At 40.1% G+C, this 17328-nt stretch overlaps 1 protein-coding gene across 1 annotated transcript; it reads right to left on the bottom strand.

Moving 5' to 3' along the window:
• Positions 1–8946: 8946 nt before the first annotated feature.
• rragca (Ras-related GTP binding Ca) lies at positions 8947–16534 on the bottom strand. Its single transcript, XM_027001612.2, has 7 exons — positions 16172–16534; positions 15267–15470; positions 13421–13620; positions 12065–12179; positions 11653–11795; positions 11210–11358; positions 8947–11014 (listed from the first exon to the last, which is right to left on the bottom strand). Exons 1-7 carry the CDS (start codon positions 16349–16351, stop codon positions 10860–10862), a joined length of 1146 nt encoding a protein of 381 aa, XP_026857413.1. The 5' UTR covers positions 16352–16534; the 3' UTR covers positions 8947–10859.
• Between the last annotated feature and the right edge of the window lie 794 nt (positions 16535–17328).

Raw genomic sequence — 17328 nt, forward strand, 5'->3', positions numbered from 1 at the left:
TTTGAATGCACTTTCTATATAGTCTGACCCTAAAGCAAATATATTTAAGCTACTACAGGCCTATATTTGATTTTGACATTTGACCATAGTTTTTTTTTTTTTTTTTTTTTTTTACAAGTTATCAACAAGTACATGTCCTAAAAATTACAAATAATATATGATAGACAGTTTGATACAAAAAAAGTAGTAAAACAAGTCACACAAAAAAGTTTTAAAATAAGGTTTACACTGAAAAAGCACAGCTTGGCTGGCTGGCTCTAACACTTATACTGCAACAAATATAACATGAAAAAAAGAGTGATATTTGAAAAGCGTCCTTGAGTTTGAGAAAGGTGCTATATAAATGCAATTATTATTATTAATATTAATAATAATTATTATTATAATAATTATAATAATAATAATAACAAACATAAGGTGATGAGGTCATGAAGATTCAATTTTTGGTCCCTGAAAGCTCCATAGTTTAGAGCATATTTCATGTCCTGCTTTGAAGGCATTTAGTTCAATCTGAGAAGTTAACACCCTTCATTTATGGAACTTCTTTATATAAGATACTTCTTACTTAGCAAATGTAAAAAACTATTGATTTCTGACTGAGGAGCACATTTCTGTAATCGTGCCCAAAGACATTTTCCATCCTGGCCAAATTGTCTTTCCAAAACAGATTTATTTAGGTTTGAACTTACATTTTAGGTTCCTATTATACTCAACCTCACTGTGCACCATGTGTTTAAACACCATTCTGTGACTCCCAGGTCTATTGTGTCTACTTTTAAGATGTAGTCCCTGAAGAATTTGGTATTAAATTATGTTATAATCAGTGCTCTTATCTGGCAATCTCTCTGTAGCTCTTGCAGATCTTACATGTCATGACTCATGTAGAATGATTATGACAGGTGCTTAAATTTGTATATGAGTGTCACATCATCTCTGGTTAGCACACCGGCCTTATGTGTGCTCTTTGTCCTGTGTCTGAAATAGTGTGTGTGTGTGTGTGTGTGTGTGTGTGTGTGTGTGTGTTGCAACAACCTCCAGGCTGCAAGTCTTCACGGGATGACGAACGCAGAATGTGAGAAGGTGAGAAGTTGGGAGAGTGTCAGCTTGAGTCCTCCAGCTTTGTGGGAATATGCTCTCCCATGTGTTTGTGTGAGAGAGACAGAGAGAGAGAGAGAGAGAGAGAGAGAGAGAGAGAGAGAGAGAGAGAGAGAGAGAGAGTTAGGCCTAAAATTTGTGCTGGAAGAGAAGTGAAATGACAAGACGAGCTGTAACAGTTAACTGGGTGATATGAAAGAAAGAAAGAGAGGGAGAGAGAGAGAGAGAGAGAGAGAGAGAGAGAGAGAGAGAGAGAGGCATAGCAACAGACAGGCACAGAGTGAGCCGTAGGCAGGGGTTGAGGGCTTATAGCAGCTACACAGAGATGGAACAGGCTGTGTGCACAGTGGCTGCTGCAGCTATTATCCATAGCCCAAGCACCAAACATACTAGATCAGCCTAGCAGGCAATATTACCAAACAAATCATACTACTTGTCAAATCATACAGTACCACAGTTTCACAACTAGGTTTTGTTTTCTTTTCCCTTGAGTCATTTTCTTGCAGCTTCCTATCTGCTCTCTGCTTCATGTGCCCACACCCACTGGCAGCCACCCAAAAATGCATAGACAAAATATTGTAAAATCCAGCAGTTATTTAAATTCTGAATTCACGCCAGTAGTTTCCCGTTAAGCAGAATTCGAATTAAAATTTTAGCCTGTTTCCAAGAAGCATTAAAAAAAATTAACTCACTTTGGACATGGATAATAAAATCGAAACATTCTTAAAAGGTTTTAAGAACTGTTAACAAGTTGAGATCTTGTCTTCCTGGATTTCTGGTTTTTGAAGCCTGTGAGTTGGTCTTGTCAAAGGTGGTCAGAGAAGCTGACAAACACCTTTGGTGACTAAGGCACCTTTACAGCTGGAAAATAAGCTCAATGAACAAACAATCAGACAGGACAGATACACGGGGCTATCTCTTTTTGATCTTCCCTCTATCTGTTTCTAAAGCCACTAGTCCTTTAGTGTAAAATATCTATAATAAAGTCGGTCTTTAAACAGCAGTGGAAGATTTACTGTTAGAGGAAACATAGTTTAGCTCTTCTCCAGCTCAAAGTACACAGGTAACCTGCAGCAACAAGTAATACAGCCTAGCAAATATCTAATATTCATTACCTTGCTTGTAACTCTGTCAGAAAGCACTTTCAGCTGACTGGCATTCAAGTGATATTTTATTCATAGTTTAGTAAAAAAAAAGATAAAAAACTATGAGGTATTCACTGAGAATTATACCTTCATTCCTTCGTTAGATGTGTGCCTTGGCTTTTCTGGTCGGACTGAAAAAGATGCGGTTGCAGATTCCTACAAGCAATAAGCAATCTGTCTTCAATGCAATTTCTGGAAACTTTTAGAAACCCACTGCTCTCCAGTAGATCTTGCTAAGCTTTAAAGTGTGTTTTGTCTTGTGTGAAAGTGCATTCTGTAGCTGCATCTAGTGGTCAAAATGACTCATAACTCTAAACAACTTGCACAGGAAATAAAAGTTTTAAGCGTTGAACTGCAATGTGTCACTATATAAATGTAAAGCTTAATTTAATCTAAACATCACACCAAATGAAGGCCACTTGATACTTGAAAACCAGCATGGTTAGAACCTGTTGATTTGCAGACTCTCAGTCAGACATTAGTGCAGCCATTATGATCAACACAGACTAAAACATACTGGCTCTCTACAGTTACAGCAGTGCTAGCATTTTCTGTCCATTTCTTAACAAAAATGTTAATTCATATAGCTGCTTAGGCTCAGAACTAGTGGGAACATTACAAAACATATTTCTGAATATAAAACAATAAATATAATTCAACAGTCATTCAGAAATTCTACATTTTACATATAGCCTTGGCCTTCAGTTCAGCCAAAGGAAGGCCTAAGTGAGGATGTAAGGTCGACAGCTCTGTCCCTAAGAGAACTTCTTTTGGTGCCCCCCACATCCCAATTATCCACATACTTCTGAAACCAAATACACACACATCATCTTAACAGACTAGGAAAAATGTATTCTATATTGATTTTATAAATGAATTTATGCACTGACATTATATAAAATGCATTTCTTTTCTTGGGACTTCCCTGAAGGGCTATAGGATCATATGTCTGCCCACTGTTGGATTATTTAAAATATTTTCCATATATACAAGTGAAAACAGTGTGCCAAGTGTGAGAGATTTTGAAACTTTGTGTAAACAGGAAAGCTTTAAAATTGGACACTATTAATGAGGGCACTTTCTTTCATACCTGTCCTCTTCCATTCTGGAGAGTTGACTGTAAAGTGCACTGATAGGATTATGAATCTGTGGGTTTGATAGACAGTGGCTCAAAAACTGCACAAGCCATGGCTATACAAAGGTTTTTAACAACTCATTTACAAAAAACACACAAAAATACCAGATGCGTACATCGTACAGATAGACAAGTGTGCCTATTGCAAAATAGCATATACTGAAAAAAAAAAAGTATGAGAAACATGGCTTTCTGTGCCGTGTGTAATGTACGCGACACACTCACAAGCAGTCTCCTCCACCCCACCCCTTCTCCCCTCTGAGGGAGCTTCACGTCTGACTTGAGACTGGCAAATGACTTGAAGGGTGACAATCCACTGTCAACAGCCATCGCCGAAGTGCATATCACTGTCCCACATGGCTACACCACGTTGGACGCGCTCACATTCGTTACACCCGGAAAAAAAATGCTTCCTAACGACTCCCACTCCACCTAAGCCCTCTGCTCGCTAGCGCACAACCCCGGCGCCGCCATCGCACTCCTCCCAACGACCAGAACATCCCTAGTCAAGCGAGAACAACACATTTTCAAGACGGGCCTGATGAGAGCGGAGAGCATGCGATATGTTTTTCATGATCCCCGTGAATAGGCAATGAGCAATGGGGCGAGTGGCGCGATGGCCGCGCTCTCGCTCGGGCCGCCTCGCGCGCGGGGCTGCGTCGCGCGGACAGGTTCAGGCAAGGGGAACGGGACATCCTAGCGCTAGCCATTATCCAGTCCTTCTCCATCGTGTTCCATTAAGCTTAAACAAGCGCGCGCAGGGGCGGGGGAGGCGCGAGCACACCCAGGCGGCGTTCCCTGCGAGGCCCGGGCCCGCTGCGCCGGCCTGTGCGACTCGTCTGCGGGTGCTCGACATAATGGCATCTGTCGCTGCTCCTTTAGTCACAGGCACTGCTGTGCTGCCCATTAGCTGACTGCTGGCTGGGTGCCCCAACCTGACATGCTCTGATGGCACCCGGCAAAAATGCAGGAGACTGCTGCCCTCCCTCCCTCTGTTTATCCCTCACTTCCTACCTTCTGTCTTATTGTCACTCCGCTCTCACACATAGAAGGCGGCGTGATACTCTGCCCCAGCAGCCTACGCGTGGACTATTGACAGCGGGTACCGGATCGAGGTGGGGCTGCTGCCTGCCCAGCCAGAGCTGCAGGGAAGAGCATTGATGCTCTCCCTGAGAGGCAGGGGTCTCCTCAGGGTTAGAGGTGAATGGAAGTAGCTCCATCTCTTTATGGAATCATCTTCATTATAATATGAAAAAGTAATGCTAGATCTGAATGAATGCACATGATCCATATACACGTCAGGTCAGACTCTCCACAGACTCCCCCCAAAACACTCTGGAAAATTCATGAAGTTAAATTTCTTTACCAGTATTGAGCTTTGGATTAGTTTGCCTGGTTTTGCCATTTCACACAGATTGTCCTTTCGAAACACACATCAAGACAAAATTCAAACTCACACTGGCCATAGCTCAAACCCAATCAGTACAACAGCAGTCACAAAAACATACCTCCATATGGTATTCTTATGTTATTTTCTGTGCTATTTAAATTCAGGAAACAGAATGTTATCACAAAGTGATCACAGACTCTACCTTAACAGCCTCCTGACCTCATTTATAACACTATTGAAAATATTTATGTATATTATGTTATTAAAAAAAAAAAAATCTTGCTCAGACAAAGCTAAGAGGCAGGCAGCGGTGTGTATTTCCGTTTATTAGCCATTGGTCATTAATGTCTGTGAGTGGGGAGGCTGGGGACTCAGGCTGCAGTTTTGATAAAGCAAGGCAATTTCAAGGGCTGCTATTCTGCCAAATTACAGTTGTACATCATGCTGATCCCCCCATTGTACAACTGTGTGGTGTTAACATTTCATTTGCATGTCTGCCACCACAGAGACTGGGTAAATGAAGAACCCTGGCTTATAGATGGGCCCCAGAGTGCCAAACCACAAGCACTGGCTCCATCTAGTGAGTAGATAAATGCACTTCAGCTCGATGGTACCATGATAGTATCTTTCATTATTCATTTTGCTTGATAAAACTACATCTCTGTGTAACTCTTTATGCTCACCATGTTGCATATTCCTGTTGTCTCATTTGATAATGTTATTTCTTTGTTCTTAATGCTTGATGAATATTTAACATTCCATGTACTTAAATGTTTGTATTTATATTTAGAAATACACTGACTGCAATTAATTACTTTATATATTCAATGAAGTTATTATAAAAATCTGACAAAAAAATGCACTAAATTATACCCACCCTCTGAAATCAGCGATTTCAAAGGGAGTGTGTATCAGAAAGAACAAAAACAGCACAGCAGCCAGAGAATAGCAGAGAGTATGAAAAACCCACGTCGTATGTTTTAGTAGGACTGACGGCATTACTTACTGAGGGCATTGTGGGCTTCAGTGCTGGCTGCTGGCTGAGGCTTTGAGTCATAAATTACATTCATCAAACACACCTATTCTGCCTTACCATGTCAAGTGAAAACCACGTGAGTAAAGCCTCTTTAGTACATTAGTGGTATGCTTCCACAGTGGTATGCTTTCACAGACTTCCCCTGAGAAATCAGTTTGATTTACATGTTGAGAGGGTAATGAAGAATCACAAATTGAGACTTGATGAACCATATTAATGCAACCTGTAGACATTTCAGAATTAGGAAGTTTTATTAGAAAAGACGCCAACCATTTAAACCCAGGGAATGAACATTTAATTTGTGCAGGCCAGGATCCATGAATTTGACCAAGGACCTCACTTAAGATGTGATTTTAATAGACACAAGCTCTTTGAAAATGAACCATATGAAATAGTTCAGTAAACTTGTATAAAAACTCAGTTTTCAATTCTGCCAAGGAAACATAAATAATACGTTTTCATGTTAGTAGTCCCACAACTATTTAACTGCTCTATGGTTAGTTCTTCATCTAAAGAAGACCAAATGTACTTAAATGTTTTTCTTTACTTTAAATGATAGTTGATTAAGCACAGCAACAAAGGTTTACAGTTAAAGTAGTAGTTACCAAGCAGCACTGCCAGGCTTTGGTAAGACAATAGTCATTCTAAACCAAACATCAATCTTGTAAGGCTAGACAATTATTGCCGAACCAGCATGCTACTCAAGGCCAGCAGGAAGCCATTTAGAGGACTATTGCAGAATATTTACCAGAAATTAGCTTAATGAAGTGGATACAGTTCTGTCATTGTGGATCTAAATTGTGCGGTAGTGTAATTTAACAGCTTTTCCTGCTTTTTATGAGTCATGAAAACATCTAGAAGGCTTTTTGGCATCCCTGACATCTTATGATCCAAATTCCACAATAAACGATGTAAACTATTGCCAGACAATACAGGATGTTCATATATGGCCTTTTAATTTTATCATTACTACTACAACAATAATTCACAAAGATTTTGTCCAATACCTGTTTCTTAAGTATTTTTTTTTTTGCATGCAGAATCCAATTACAGTGGTGTGAAAAAGTGTTTGCCCCCTTCCTGATATCTTTTTTTGCATGCTTGTCACAGATCATCAAACAAATTTAAATATTAAACAAAGATAACCCAAGTAAACACAAAATGCAGTTTTTAAATGAAGGTTTATTATTATTAAAGCGGGGGGGGGGGGGGGGGGGGGGGGGGGTTGGGGGGGTAATCAAAACCTACATGGCCCTGTATGAAAAAGTGTCCCATAAACCTAATAACTGGTTGGACCACCCTTAACAGCAACAACTGCAATCAAGTGTTGGCGATAACTGGAAGTTTGGCCCACTCATCTTTGTAGAATTGTTGTAATTTAGCCACATTGGAGGGTTTTCTAGCATAAACTTCCTTTTTAAGGTCATGCCCCAGTATCTCAATCAGATTCAGGTCAGGACTTTGACTAGGCCACTCCAAAGTCTTAATTTTGTTTTTCTTAAGCCATTCAGAGGTGTACTTGCTGGTGTGTTTTGGATCATTGTCCTGCAGCAGAACCCATGTGTGCTTCGTCTTGAGGTCATGAACAGATGGCCAGACATTCTCCTTCAGGAATTTTTGGTAGACAGCAGAATTCATGGTTTCATTTACCACAGCAAGTCTTCTGGGTCCTGAAGCAGCAAAACATTCCCAGACCATCACACTACCACCACCATATTTTACTGTTGGTATGAAGTTCCTTTTCTGAAATGCTGTGTTACTTTTACACCAGATGTAATGGGACTTACACCTTCCAAAAAGTTCAACTTTTGTCTCGTCAGTCCACAGAGTATTTTCCCAAAAGTTTTGGGGATCATCAAGATGTTTTCTGGCAAAACTTAGACAAGACTTTGTTCTTTTTGCTTAGCAGTGGTTTTTGTCTTGAAACTCTGCCATGCAGGCCATTTTTGCCCAGTCTCTTAATTATGGTGGAGTCATGAACTGTGACCTTAACTGAGGCAAGTGAGACCTGCAATTCTTTGGATGTTGTTGTGGGGTCTTTTGTGACCTCTTGGATGAGTTGTCGCTGCGCTCTTTTGGGGTAATTTTGGTCAGCCAACCACTCCTGGGAAGGTTCATCACTGTTCCATGTTTTCGCCATTTGTGGATAACGGCTCTCACTGTGGTTCGCTGGAGTCCCAAAGCTTTAGAAATGGCTCTATAACCTTTTCCAGACTGATAGATCTCAATTACTTTGTATCTCATTTGCACAATCACTTTTTAACACACAAGTAAACACATTTTGTGTTTACTTCTGTTATCTAATATTAGACTAATATTAGAATATTTAAATTTGTTTGATGATCTTAAGTGTGACAAACATGCAAAATAAATAAATAAATAAATATCAGGAAGATGGCAAACACTTTTTCACACCATTGTATGCTTTCAAATTCATTATCACCCATAGCTTTTTTGTTCCAGTATACTCACATTATCAAGTATGGAAAAGTGGTACCAATGAAAGTGGATCCACTCTATGTTGGTAGACTATTAATGGACACTGAAAAGATATGTTCCTGAGGCCAAATAAGTGAAAATTGTACAACCGTACATTTTAGATTTAAGTTTTTACATAGTTTATGTGTAATAACAGCTTTATCTAAAAAAAACCTGCTGTCATTTAACAACCATGCCTGATGGAAAACAGATTCAAATTTATCATAAAAGTACTATATGGACCACATATTTCAGTTTGTCAGACATAAAACTTAACATTTTGTTGCCCATTATTATTATTAGTAGTAGTAGGAGTAGGAGTAGTAGTAGTAGTAGTAGTAGTAGTAGAAAACACAAATCAAAAGCAAGGTAATACTACCAAATAATGGAACTGCTTACTCTCTGCTTTGGCCTGTTTCCAGCATCAGTGGGTTAACTAAAATGAAGTATCCTCAAGTCAGCAGGGCTGCGTCTTTTTTCCATCACATGACTGACAAAAGGCCAAGCTCTCTGGAGGAAGAACAGGCATCTCCCAGGTCGTCCTTTGCTGAGTCAATAAAGGAAGACATATCTCACTAAGGACGATTCCCGCTAGCTAAAGGGCACTAGTCCACGATCACCAGTAAAAGATCCTGCTACAACAAGGATGCCCAGTTCAAAGGTTTAATACATACTTCATACCCTCCTTAACATGAAGAATACGGTGTGGTACAGTATGGATTTGTTCTGACTTACATTTCTGAAGTGCAGAATCTATCTAAGGTTTACTCACAAGGAACTCATAGCAAAAAAGTCATTATTATTTCAGGTGTGTATGGTTTATTTCTTGTGAATGGCAGGAAATCTTTGGCAGAACATAAGACAGATGTAATTTTATAAGCAGTCCGCGAAGCAAGAAATCACAGGAAACCTAGACAATATAGTAGATGGTTAAGTTAGAAACTTGGTTATCTTTCTCTGATTTAATTTATATTTAGTTAGTGCATATTCCCCTAAAATTAAATACAAAATGTTATGCTGAATGCAAGACAAATTGGAAGGACTCTGTACACATGCCTGGAATGGGTAAAATATTGTGTATATGGAATACAGAACCCTATGTTTTGTGCAATTACTTTTTTATGGAAGGTTTTCTAAGCCAAGGCTAATATTGGTAATTCTGTGAAGAAAGTGAATATCAAAGTGATATAACATTTGGGCACCACATCACTGGAATGTAATTTTTCTAAAGGTAATTCTGTTTCAAACAGCCATGTGCCAAGGATGTGGTAACTAAGCATCTAAAATATATGATGCAATCACAGTGTCCTACAGTATAACCGTACAATGATTTCTTTTTGCAACACTTTTAGCACATTCTCAGTGTGAGAGTAAGGCTGCATAATTAATCAGATTCTATGGAAATTACTTCTGAAACTTGAAATTAACCTTTTTTAAAATTAAGGGGTGTGTCTGCTGTATCCCAAACACACATTTTTACTAGTAATCAATATGCTCCTAAAAAAATGTGGATTCTTTTTTTGAGTGCACTGACAATTCACAAATGTTCTCACTGAGTGTTCTGTGAACATTTTGACAAAACATACATTGTGGCAGCCTCCAAGAGTTTCTGTGGAGTGTACTACATCACTAATAACTTCACTTTTTTTCACTTCTCTGGAGTACACTGTAACACTAATAACTGTTCATTTCCATTAAGAATTCCATAATCACCATGAGGCAAAAACACTACAACTTAAATATTATTTGCTTTTGTTGGGCACTCAGGTAAGGTCACATCTTAATGAGTCCTAAACCCGAGCCAGTACTCACCTTAGTACACACACACACACACACACACACACACACACACACACACACACACACACACACACACACACACACACACACACACACACACACACACACACACACACACACACACACACAATAATTTCAGTCCTTTTCCTCCTCAGAAACCCTCAAAGCAACAACAGTTAGGGGAATAGGATTATGTGAATTTGTAAGCAGGTACTCGCATCAGTCTCATCTCCTCTACATAAGGCTTCACAAGTGTTGCAGTGTATACTTGGCCTGACTAGTCATCAAACGGGTGCACAGTACCTAGCAACCTCCCACAGTGTCTGCTACGACTGCTTGTTGAGGATTAAAGCAGGGGCCCCACTGTGTGACCAGCAGCAAAACGGTACAGTGTTTGCGCAGTTTGTGTTGTCCAGGTAAGTCTCAGAGTGAAGAGTTCCTGCAAAGAAGGCCAAGATGCTATTTCAAAGCTGCTGTTATTCCTCTCGGACAGTATTAATGCCTTTTATCGCACAAAGAGGGCAGTGATTCGTGCCTCTTTATGTGCCTCTTCCCTTCTGTCCTATTATAGCTTAGCGATGCCGCCCCCGTGAGGCCACAGCATCTGCCCCATCGCGGTGGGTTTGGTGGTCTTGGAGTCCCTTCGCTCCAATGGTATAAGGCTTTCGGGAGCAGGGAGAACAATCCGGCACAGCATGCCTCCCGCTTACTGTCTTTCCTGTGTTAGGCTGCCTCCTGCTTCCTTTCGATTCTTCACCCCCCCGCCGGGCCGTGTGGCGTCTACACTGTGCTCCTGGGTGTGCCGTTCAGGGCGAGTGCCTTCATCATGCACGGTGTTCCGGCTTGCTGCAACCCAGCCCGAGGCACCGAGACGCCCACCTCAAACACCTCGTGAATCGCTTTCCGGAAACAGTGAAAATTGTAGTCTATAAGGCCTGAAAGGCAGAAAGGAGAGTTATTTTCTTACATAATGAATAACATACATAATTTGGACCCTCGAGTAGAATTTTATAATCAAAAGAGGATAAAAAGTCTTGGAAAAAGTAGTGCATTGATCTAAATTATTAAATAAACATCCTTGATGCACTGGGGAAGTTAAATGGTATAAAGGAGTGTTAAGTGTAGTGCACCTTTGCGCTCAAAGCTCTCCTCTCGAAGAATGCAGACAAGAGCAAGGAACTTGGTGACTTCTTTCAGGTAGAGGACAGTGGTGTTGTTGAGTTTAATGATGGCCATCGACTCCTTATCATATGCACTGCCACTGCCATCTTCCTTTAATCTGTGTAGTCAAAATACTCCTGCTGTTAGAAAGCAGGAGTATAGACACCACACTCCAAAATATACAATGGACAGACTGTAATATCAGTCACACACAGATACAAAAGGTAGGATAAAGAAATATTGTATTACAAGTAAGAAAGAGTGTTAACATTTCTAGATACAAAACGCACACAGCACAGCTAGTGTTAGCATACAAACACATAAACTAATGTAAAATACAATAGTGAATAATGCATGAATCTGCATGCAGTATTCATGGAGATACAGGCCCTAACAGTGACTGTAGGCTTACCCATAGATACAGGACACGTCGATGACCACATCGATCATATCACAGCACAGCTCATAGGACTGCATGTCAACCGGTGAACTGTCTGTGGCTATATAGATCTTACTAACTACATCAAACAGAAAGGCCTTCTCAATCCCTGAATTCTGTCATGTGGAGACACAAAGAGAATAGAAGAGAATGAGGGGTGGATCACCCGGTTTGATGCAGGATAACTCAGCAAACCAAAAAAAATGAACAGACGCTCATGATTCAGAAAGGCGGGCAGGCCACCGTTTGCTTTTCCCTCTGAAACACAGGCTCCATTATTGTCCTTACAGCACAGACACTTTGCACATGCACAGTTCGATAAATATAAAAAATGAGGGTGGGGGGGACCTGAGGCAGTTATGTCAAAAGATAATAAGGCACATACAGAAATGAAGATGTTGAGCAGGTTCTCCAGGGTGGGCAGCTGGGGAATGAGTTTCTGAACCACTTTACTAAAGGCCTCGAATATAGAGTGATCATAGATACTCGTCAAATAGAAGCTGTAAAAGACAGAAAAAAACATTGTGACGAGCACAGGTAAACAGAGTGCAGCACTTTCAAACCATGAGATTGACGCAACTGACAGCAAGGTTCCTTATATCAGCACAGGGGAGCTCACAGCAATAAAAGTTAGACAGAGCATGGCGGAAGGACAGGGAGTCAGGCAGCAGAGTGCTGGCATGATGAGCACTTTACAGCACCAGACAACAGAGCAGCTCTGCAGACCACAGTGAGTCATACACTCACATATGCCCACACTAATGTGAACATGAATCTTGAGTTATGTTCATGAATAAACCACCGCCTAAAACGGACAGCGTGGCATGTGGAAATGAATGGGAGACCCGCCTTTCCATTAGAGGTGAAAACCCTGGTAAAACCACTTTGAGAACTTCGTTGGTAACACCCAGTACACAAAGCCGCAAATCGAGCATTTGGCTTAGCAAGGAAAGCAGTAGACTAATGCGCATTTCTGCTTAGCCAGGACTTCTACGGAGGGGCCTCATGGGGAATGTGGCAGTGCTAATTGGAGTATGCGGAACATGGGACGTCTGCCCCTCTCTTTCCACGAACCACACATTCTTTACTCCTTGTCATTTAGGCTGTTGAGCCCCTTTTACATGATGATGCCAAACCACAACAAGCTCTTTTTTATTCTTATGTGAGCTTAGTATGTGATAGATATTTTTACCTTTGTGTGAATTCTTCTTGGCAAGGCAGGATGCTAAAAACTAGCTATAGCATTATACTGCTTAACAGCTCAAGTTGCTACTTTTCAGGGAATTACACTAAAGTAAAAATCATAGATTTTTTTTTTAAATTTGTTTAATATGACATACTGTGCATCTCTGAAAAAGATGTCAATAAAAGAATAAAATATTTTCAGGACAGCGAATATAGAAGACACTTTAATTTTTCACCTTCAACAAAAAGCTTATAACACAAAGAAAACTCTAAAATCTATCATAACAGTGTCCATGCATAGGTGAATTAATTTATATATTAGGCTGCATCTTATAAAACAATCACAAGCTGGCAAGGCTGTGATGAAACAGTATAGTAGCCCTTTTATAGAAGGCCTTTGACTTGCTTAATATTTCACAAGTGTGCATTTGTCAGAAAGTACAGGAACACAACCGCAACACCAAACTCTGAACAATGAGCCACAAAGAGTGTGCCTCTCAGGCTCCCTGGAAGAAACCTCATTTTTGCACACCCAAGACAGAATGCAATAGTTTACCTAAGATGTAGTTTCTCCAAGCTGGCATCAGCTAGGTCATCATTGGCCCTCTGGTGAATGTCCCTCTGTGTCTCAATCTTGTGGTCATCAGACAGGCCGTCTACTTTATGGATGAACACTTCAAAGTTTATTTCAGGATTTACTCTGTACGCCCGAGATACTGTGAGATGGAGTCTGACAAGAGCCTCCACATAGTCATCCTAGAAGAGACCAAGCAGATATAGAGCAAAACCAAGTGAGCAACCATTTTTCCTGAATCAAACAGAATTAATTTTATTTGTGAGAACAAAAACAGAGACAGTGCGGAGTAGGGGAGATAGCACTAGACAACATTTCTGGCAGAGGTAAACTCTAAGGGTATAGAGGTTAGTATATTTCAGACAAAGCGGCAGCAATACAAAGCTATGAAGCTATGAACTTAAGAAGCAAAAATGCAGTCATGAAGAACGCAGTCATGAAGAATTTAGCCCATTGCCATACATTTTCAGGATAATGTAAAATTCCATAAGGCATCACTTCTGAATGGATACACATGAATATTACATATTTAAATATCATACATTAAATGATCATTTGTTATGTATATGTCTACTCTGGCCTACTGCATTCTTTGTCAACTGTGCTAAATAGCACCGTTATCACCTGAAGCTGAGAAGACATGAGATGTAAACCACTCTAATTTTTATAGAACATGAGTGGGATATCTGATGGCTTATTTGATGCATTTGTCAAGATTCACTGAATAATCAAATACTCTTTATGAAAGAGCTCAAAAAAAGAAAAATGGCACGGGAGCTATGTCACATGTCTCAGCTTTATGTATCCATGCTTGAAATGCCTCAGGCTTTGTTCGAGACAAAAACAGGTTCCTGAAGACTAGGAGAGTGAATGACTACATTTACTCAAAATCAGTCTGAGCCACAATTCAGCAATTTAAATCACAATGGTGAAGTAACCTGAAAAAGTGTCATCTTAAAAGGTGAATTGGAACTACAATATTTTTAAGATCAAGGAAAAACTGCATCACAAAAAAGTTTTAGGAGAAAGTCAAAACAACCTACACCTGAAATGGAGGGACAGTATCCTTTACTCTCTTCAGGGCTCTACAGAGTGAGCATTTTACTTGCATTTTGTGAGAAAATATGTTAATGATTTTCTCAGGCATCTGTGAACATGAACTGTTTGGTCTTGTATAAGGAAAATCAAAGCATGCCGTATTTAAGGTTTGCAGTTATATGATAGACAGCCAATATCTTTTAAAAGGAAAGAGGCAAAGGAGGCTTGTAACGTCGGAAATGACACTCCAAAGACAGTCATTGATGCAATAACAACTATTGCCAGGCCATTACCAGCCCAAGCCACAAAGTCTATCTATGGCTTAAACAGGCTTTAGCACGACACAAACAAACGTGTCTATGAGGTGGCAATTCTCACGTGGTGTTCTGAGACCTCAGCATTTCCTCATTAAGTGTCATGGATCATTTTCAAATGTTTCCAAAGTAAAATGGTGTTATGTACACATCTGAAATCTTGCAATCAGGTGCTAGCCTGGTTTGACAAACCTAATGAAGACTTGGTTGGGTCAAAATGTTGAAAAACTCTACTTTTGGAAAAGTTACAACTGTACACACACACACAAGCATCCCGTTTTCATATAGTGCAATTGGTATGTTAAAAAAAATCTATACACACCACCTTCTCTCGCAAACAAAATAAAATTGCACTTTTTTATCCATTTGTAGATGGTATATAGGCCTGAGCCTCATCTCTGATCAGATGATGAAGCTATATACCTGTAAAGTGACTGGTTTTGAGTGACTGGTTTTGCTTGCATTCCCTGTTTTACCTGTGCATCAATAACAAATATCAAAGCTCCAGTTCCCCTGAAGATCATCTCATAATCAAAGGTTGGGTCAAAGAAGTCCACTTGACCAGGAAAATCCCAGATCTGGAAGTTCACGAAGGAGCTGCTGGAGATGTCATCTTTGTAGATTTTATTTGTGCTCTCCAGAAATAGGGTCTCATTGGGGGACATCTTATGAAACACCACCTGGTGGGAAATACAGCTCTGAAGTAACTTTCATTAGAGAGCAGTTTCATTTATGCCACTTCACCACGCTGCTTAACATGTTTTGGGCAGGTCTATGCAATATCCTATTTGTTTGATGGCTGCCCATCACTTAGTTGGGAACTCAAGCAAAAATATTCCAGTCAAATGTTTTTGGGGCATTCTTCGAGTAATATTTAAAATGAATAACAACAAATAGCTGCAGTCATGTAATTAAAAAACAATGCCACCCCAAATATTCAGTAATAATAATCATCATCATTCCAATTATAATAATCGGTATAATTGTTGTTGTTATTATTATTAACCTACAGAACATCACTTGATATCTGTGGCGAATAAATTAGCATTTGAAAGGGATGAAGGTATTCCAAGTGATATTTGTGTGTGTGCGTGTGTGTGTGACATTTCCTCTACTAAATTTGCTGTTTTCGCTTCATTCGTTAAAAACAGAAAATTAGCTAGTCTTAACTAGGGTTTTGAAAGTTGGTTCTTTAGCTACTTAGCCAGGTAGCTAACTCAATAGGTTGCTAGCTAGCTATGCTTGCAACCTTATCTAGCTAGGCTAGCTAAACCAACTTAGCAAGCTAGACTGTTATGGTGGCTCCGTCTGCAAAGGTGCAGCCAGTGAGCTTTAGAAGCTAGCCTACACTTATGAATCTAAACTCTGGTTTTCCTCCTACCTTCTGAATGGATGACTTGCCGCTCCTTCTCAGGCCCATCAGCAATATTCTTGGCTTGCTGTCAGAGGGTGCTTGAGTGTCCTCCATGTCGGCCTCCTCTTCTCCATATCCAAAATCTTTGGGGAACGAGTCCGCCACCCCATAGCTGTCTACCATCGGTTCCTCGTACTGAATCGACATCTTGACCTGATAACGCTTGCTTCAGCAAGTCCTCCCACCCCTCTACTTTATACTGACTTGATTTAACGAACAGTTATTATACATCCAGTGCACATCTATTTGAGCATGAATAAGCATAAAACGTCTATTAATAGTGGTGAGTAAAGTCGGACAGCAATACTCCCTTTTCCGTCACTAGTGTCTCCCCTGAAACGAAACCATTACTTTAGTCCCACCCGTACACGCTTATTGGAGGGGCAGCCAGTTACTCGTACAGTAATTGGGTCAAAGTGACGTCAATCATTCAGGCTACCCAGGATGCGGGGAGATTTGTTCAAGTCATGTGCTTGACAGTCACCTGACTACACTATTCTGTATGTGCACAAGGCATCTTGGCACCGTATTCGCGAGTTTCCGACTGAGAAAAGAGCGACTCCGGGAATAAACCTAAAGAGTAAAATTGTGTATAAGGTGAAAAATAGACAGAAAATAATTTCGACTTGAAAGGCAGATAATTTGAAAAGCGATTTGGAACTACAACAAAACAAATTCTAGTTAAATAACACTGTTAGAATGTGTTTTGTTTACCCAAAAGTTAGTAAACAAAAATAGTAAACATGGTTTATTTCCTTCTCTGACCAGCTTTCCCTCAAAATATAATGTGTCTTACTTTCCATATTTGCAAAAGATCTGTGCATGTCTGACCTAAGATTTTGTGGCATTTACCTATTCTCATTGTAAATCTACATATCTAGAACAAAACCTATTTCAGACTTAGTACTATGATCTCCCCTTAATCAAGAGTGCAGCCAATGGGCCTCGGGCAGACTGCAATTCTCCCTGAATCTGGGATGTCCTCATTGAAGACTCAGACAAACAGCATTCTCCAATGGATCAGTGATTCAATCTGGGTGCCCCAACATTGAGTGGAATTTCAGGCTAGTTAAATTTGAGCCTGGCTCAAGTTTAAGATGTCAAGATTTATATCTGTAAATGTG

The sequence above is a fragment of the Electrophorus electricus genome, chromosome 10, assembly GCF_013358815.1.
Source record: "Electrophorus electricus isolate fEleEle1 chromosome 10, fEleEle1.pri, whole genome shotgun sequence".
Lineage (NCBI taxonomy): Eukaryota > Metazoa > Chordata > Actinopteri > Gymnotiformes > Gymnotidae > Electrophorus > Electrophorus electricus.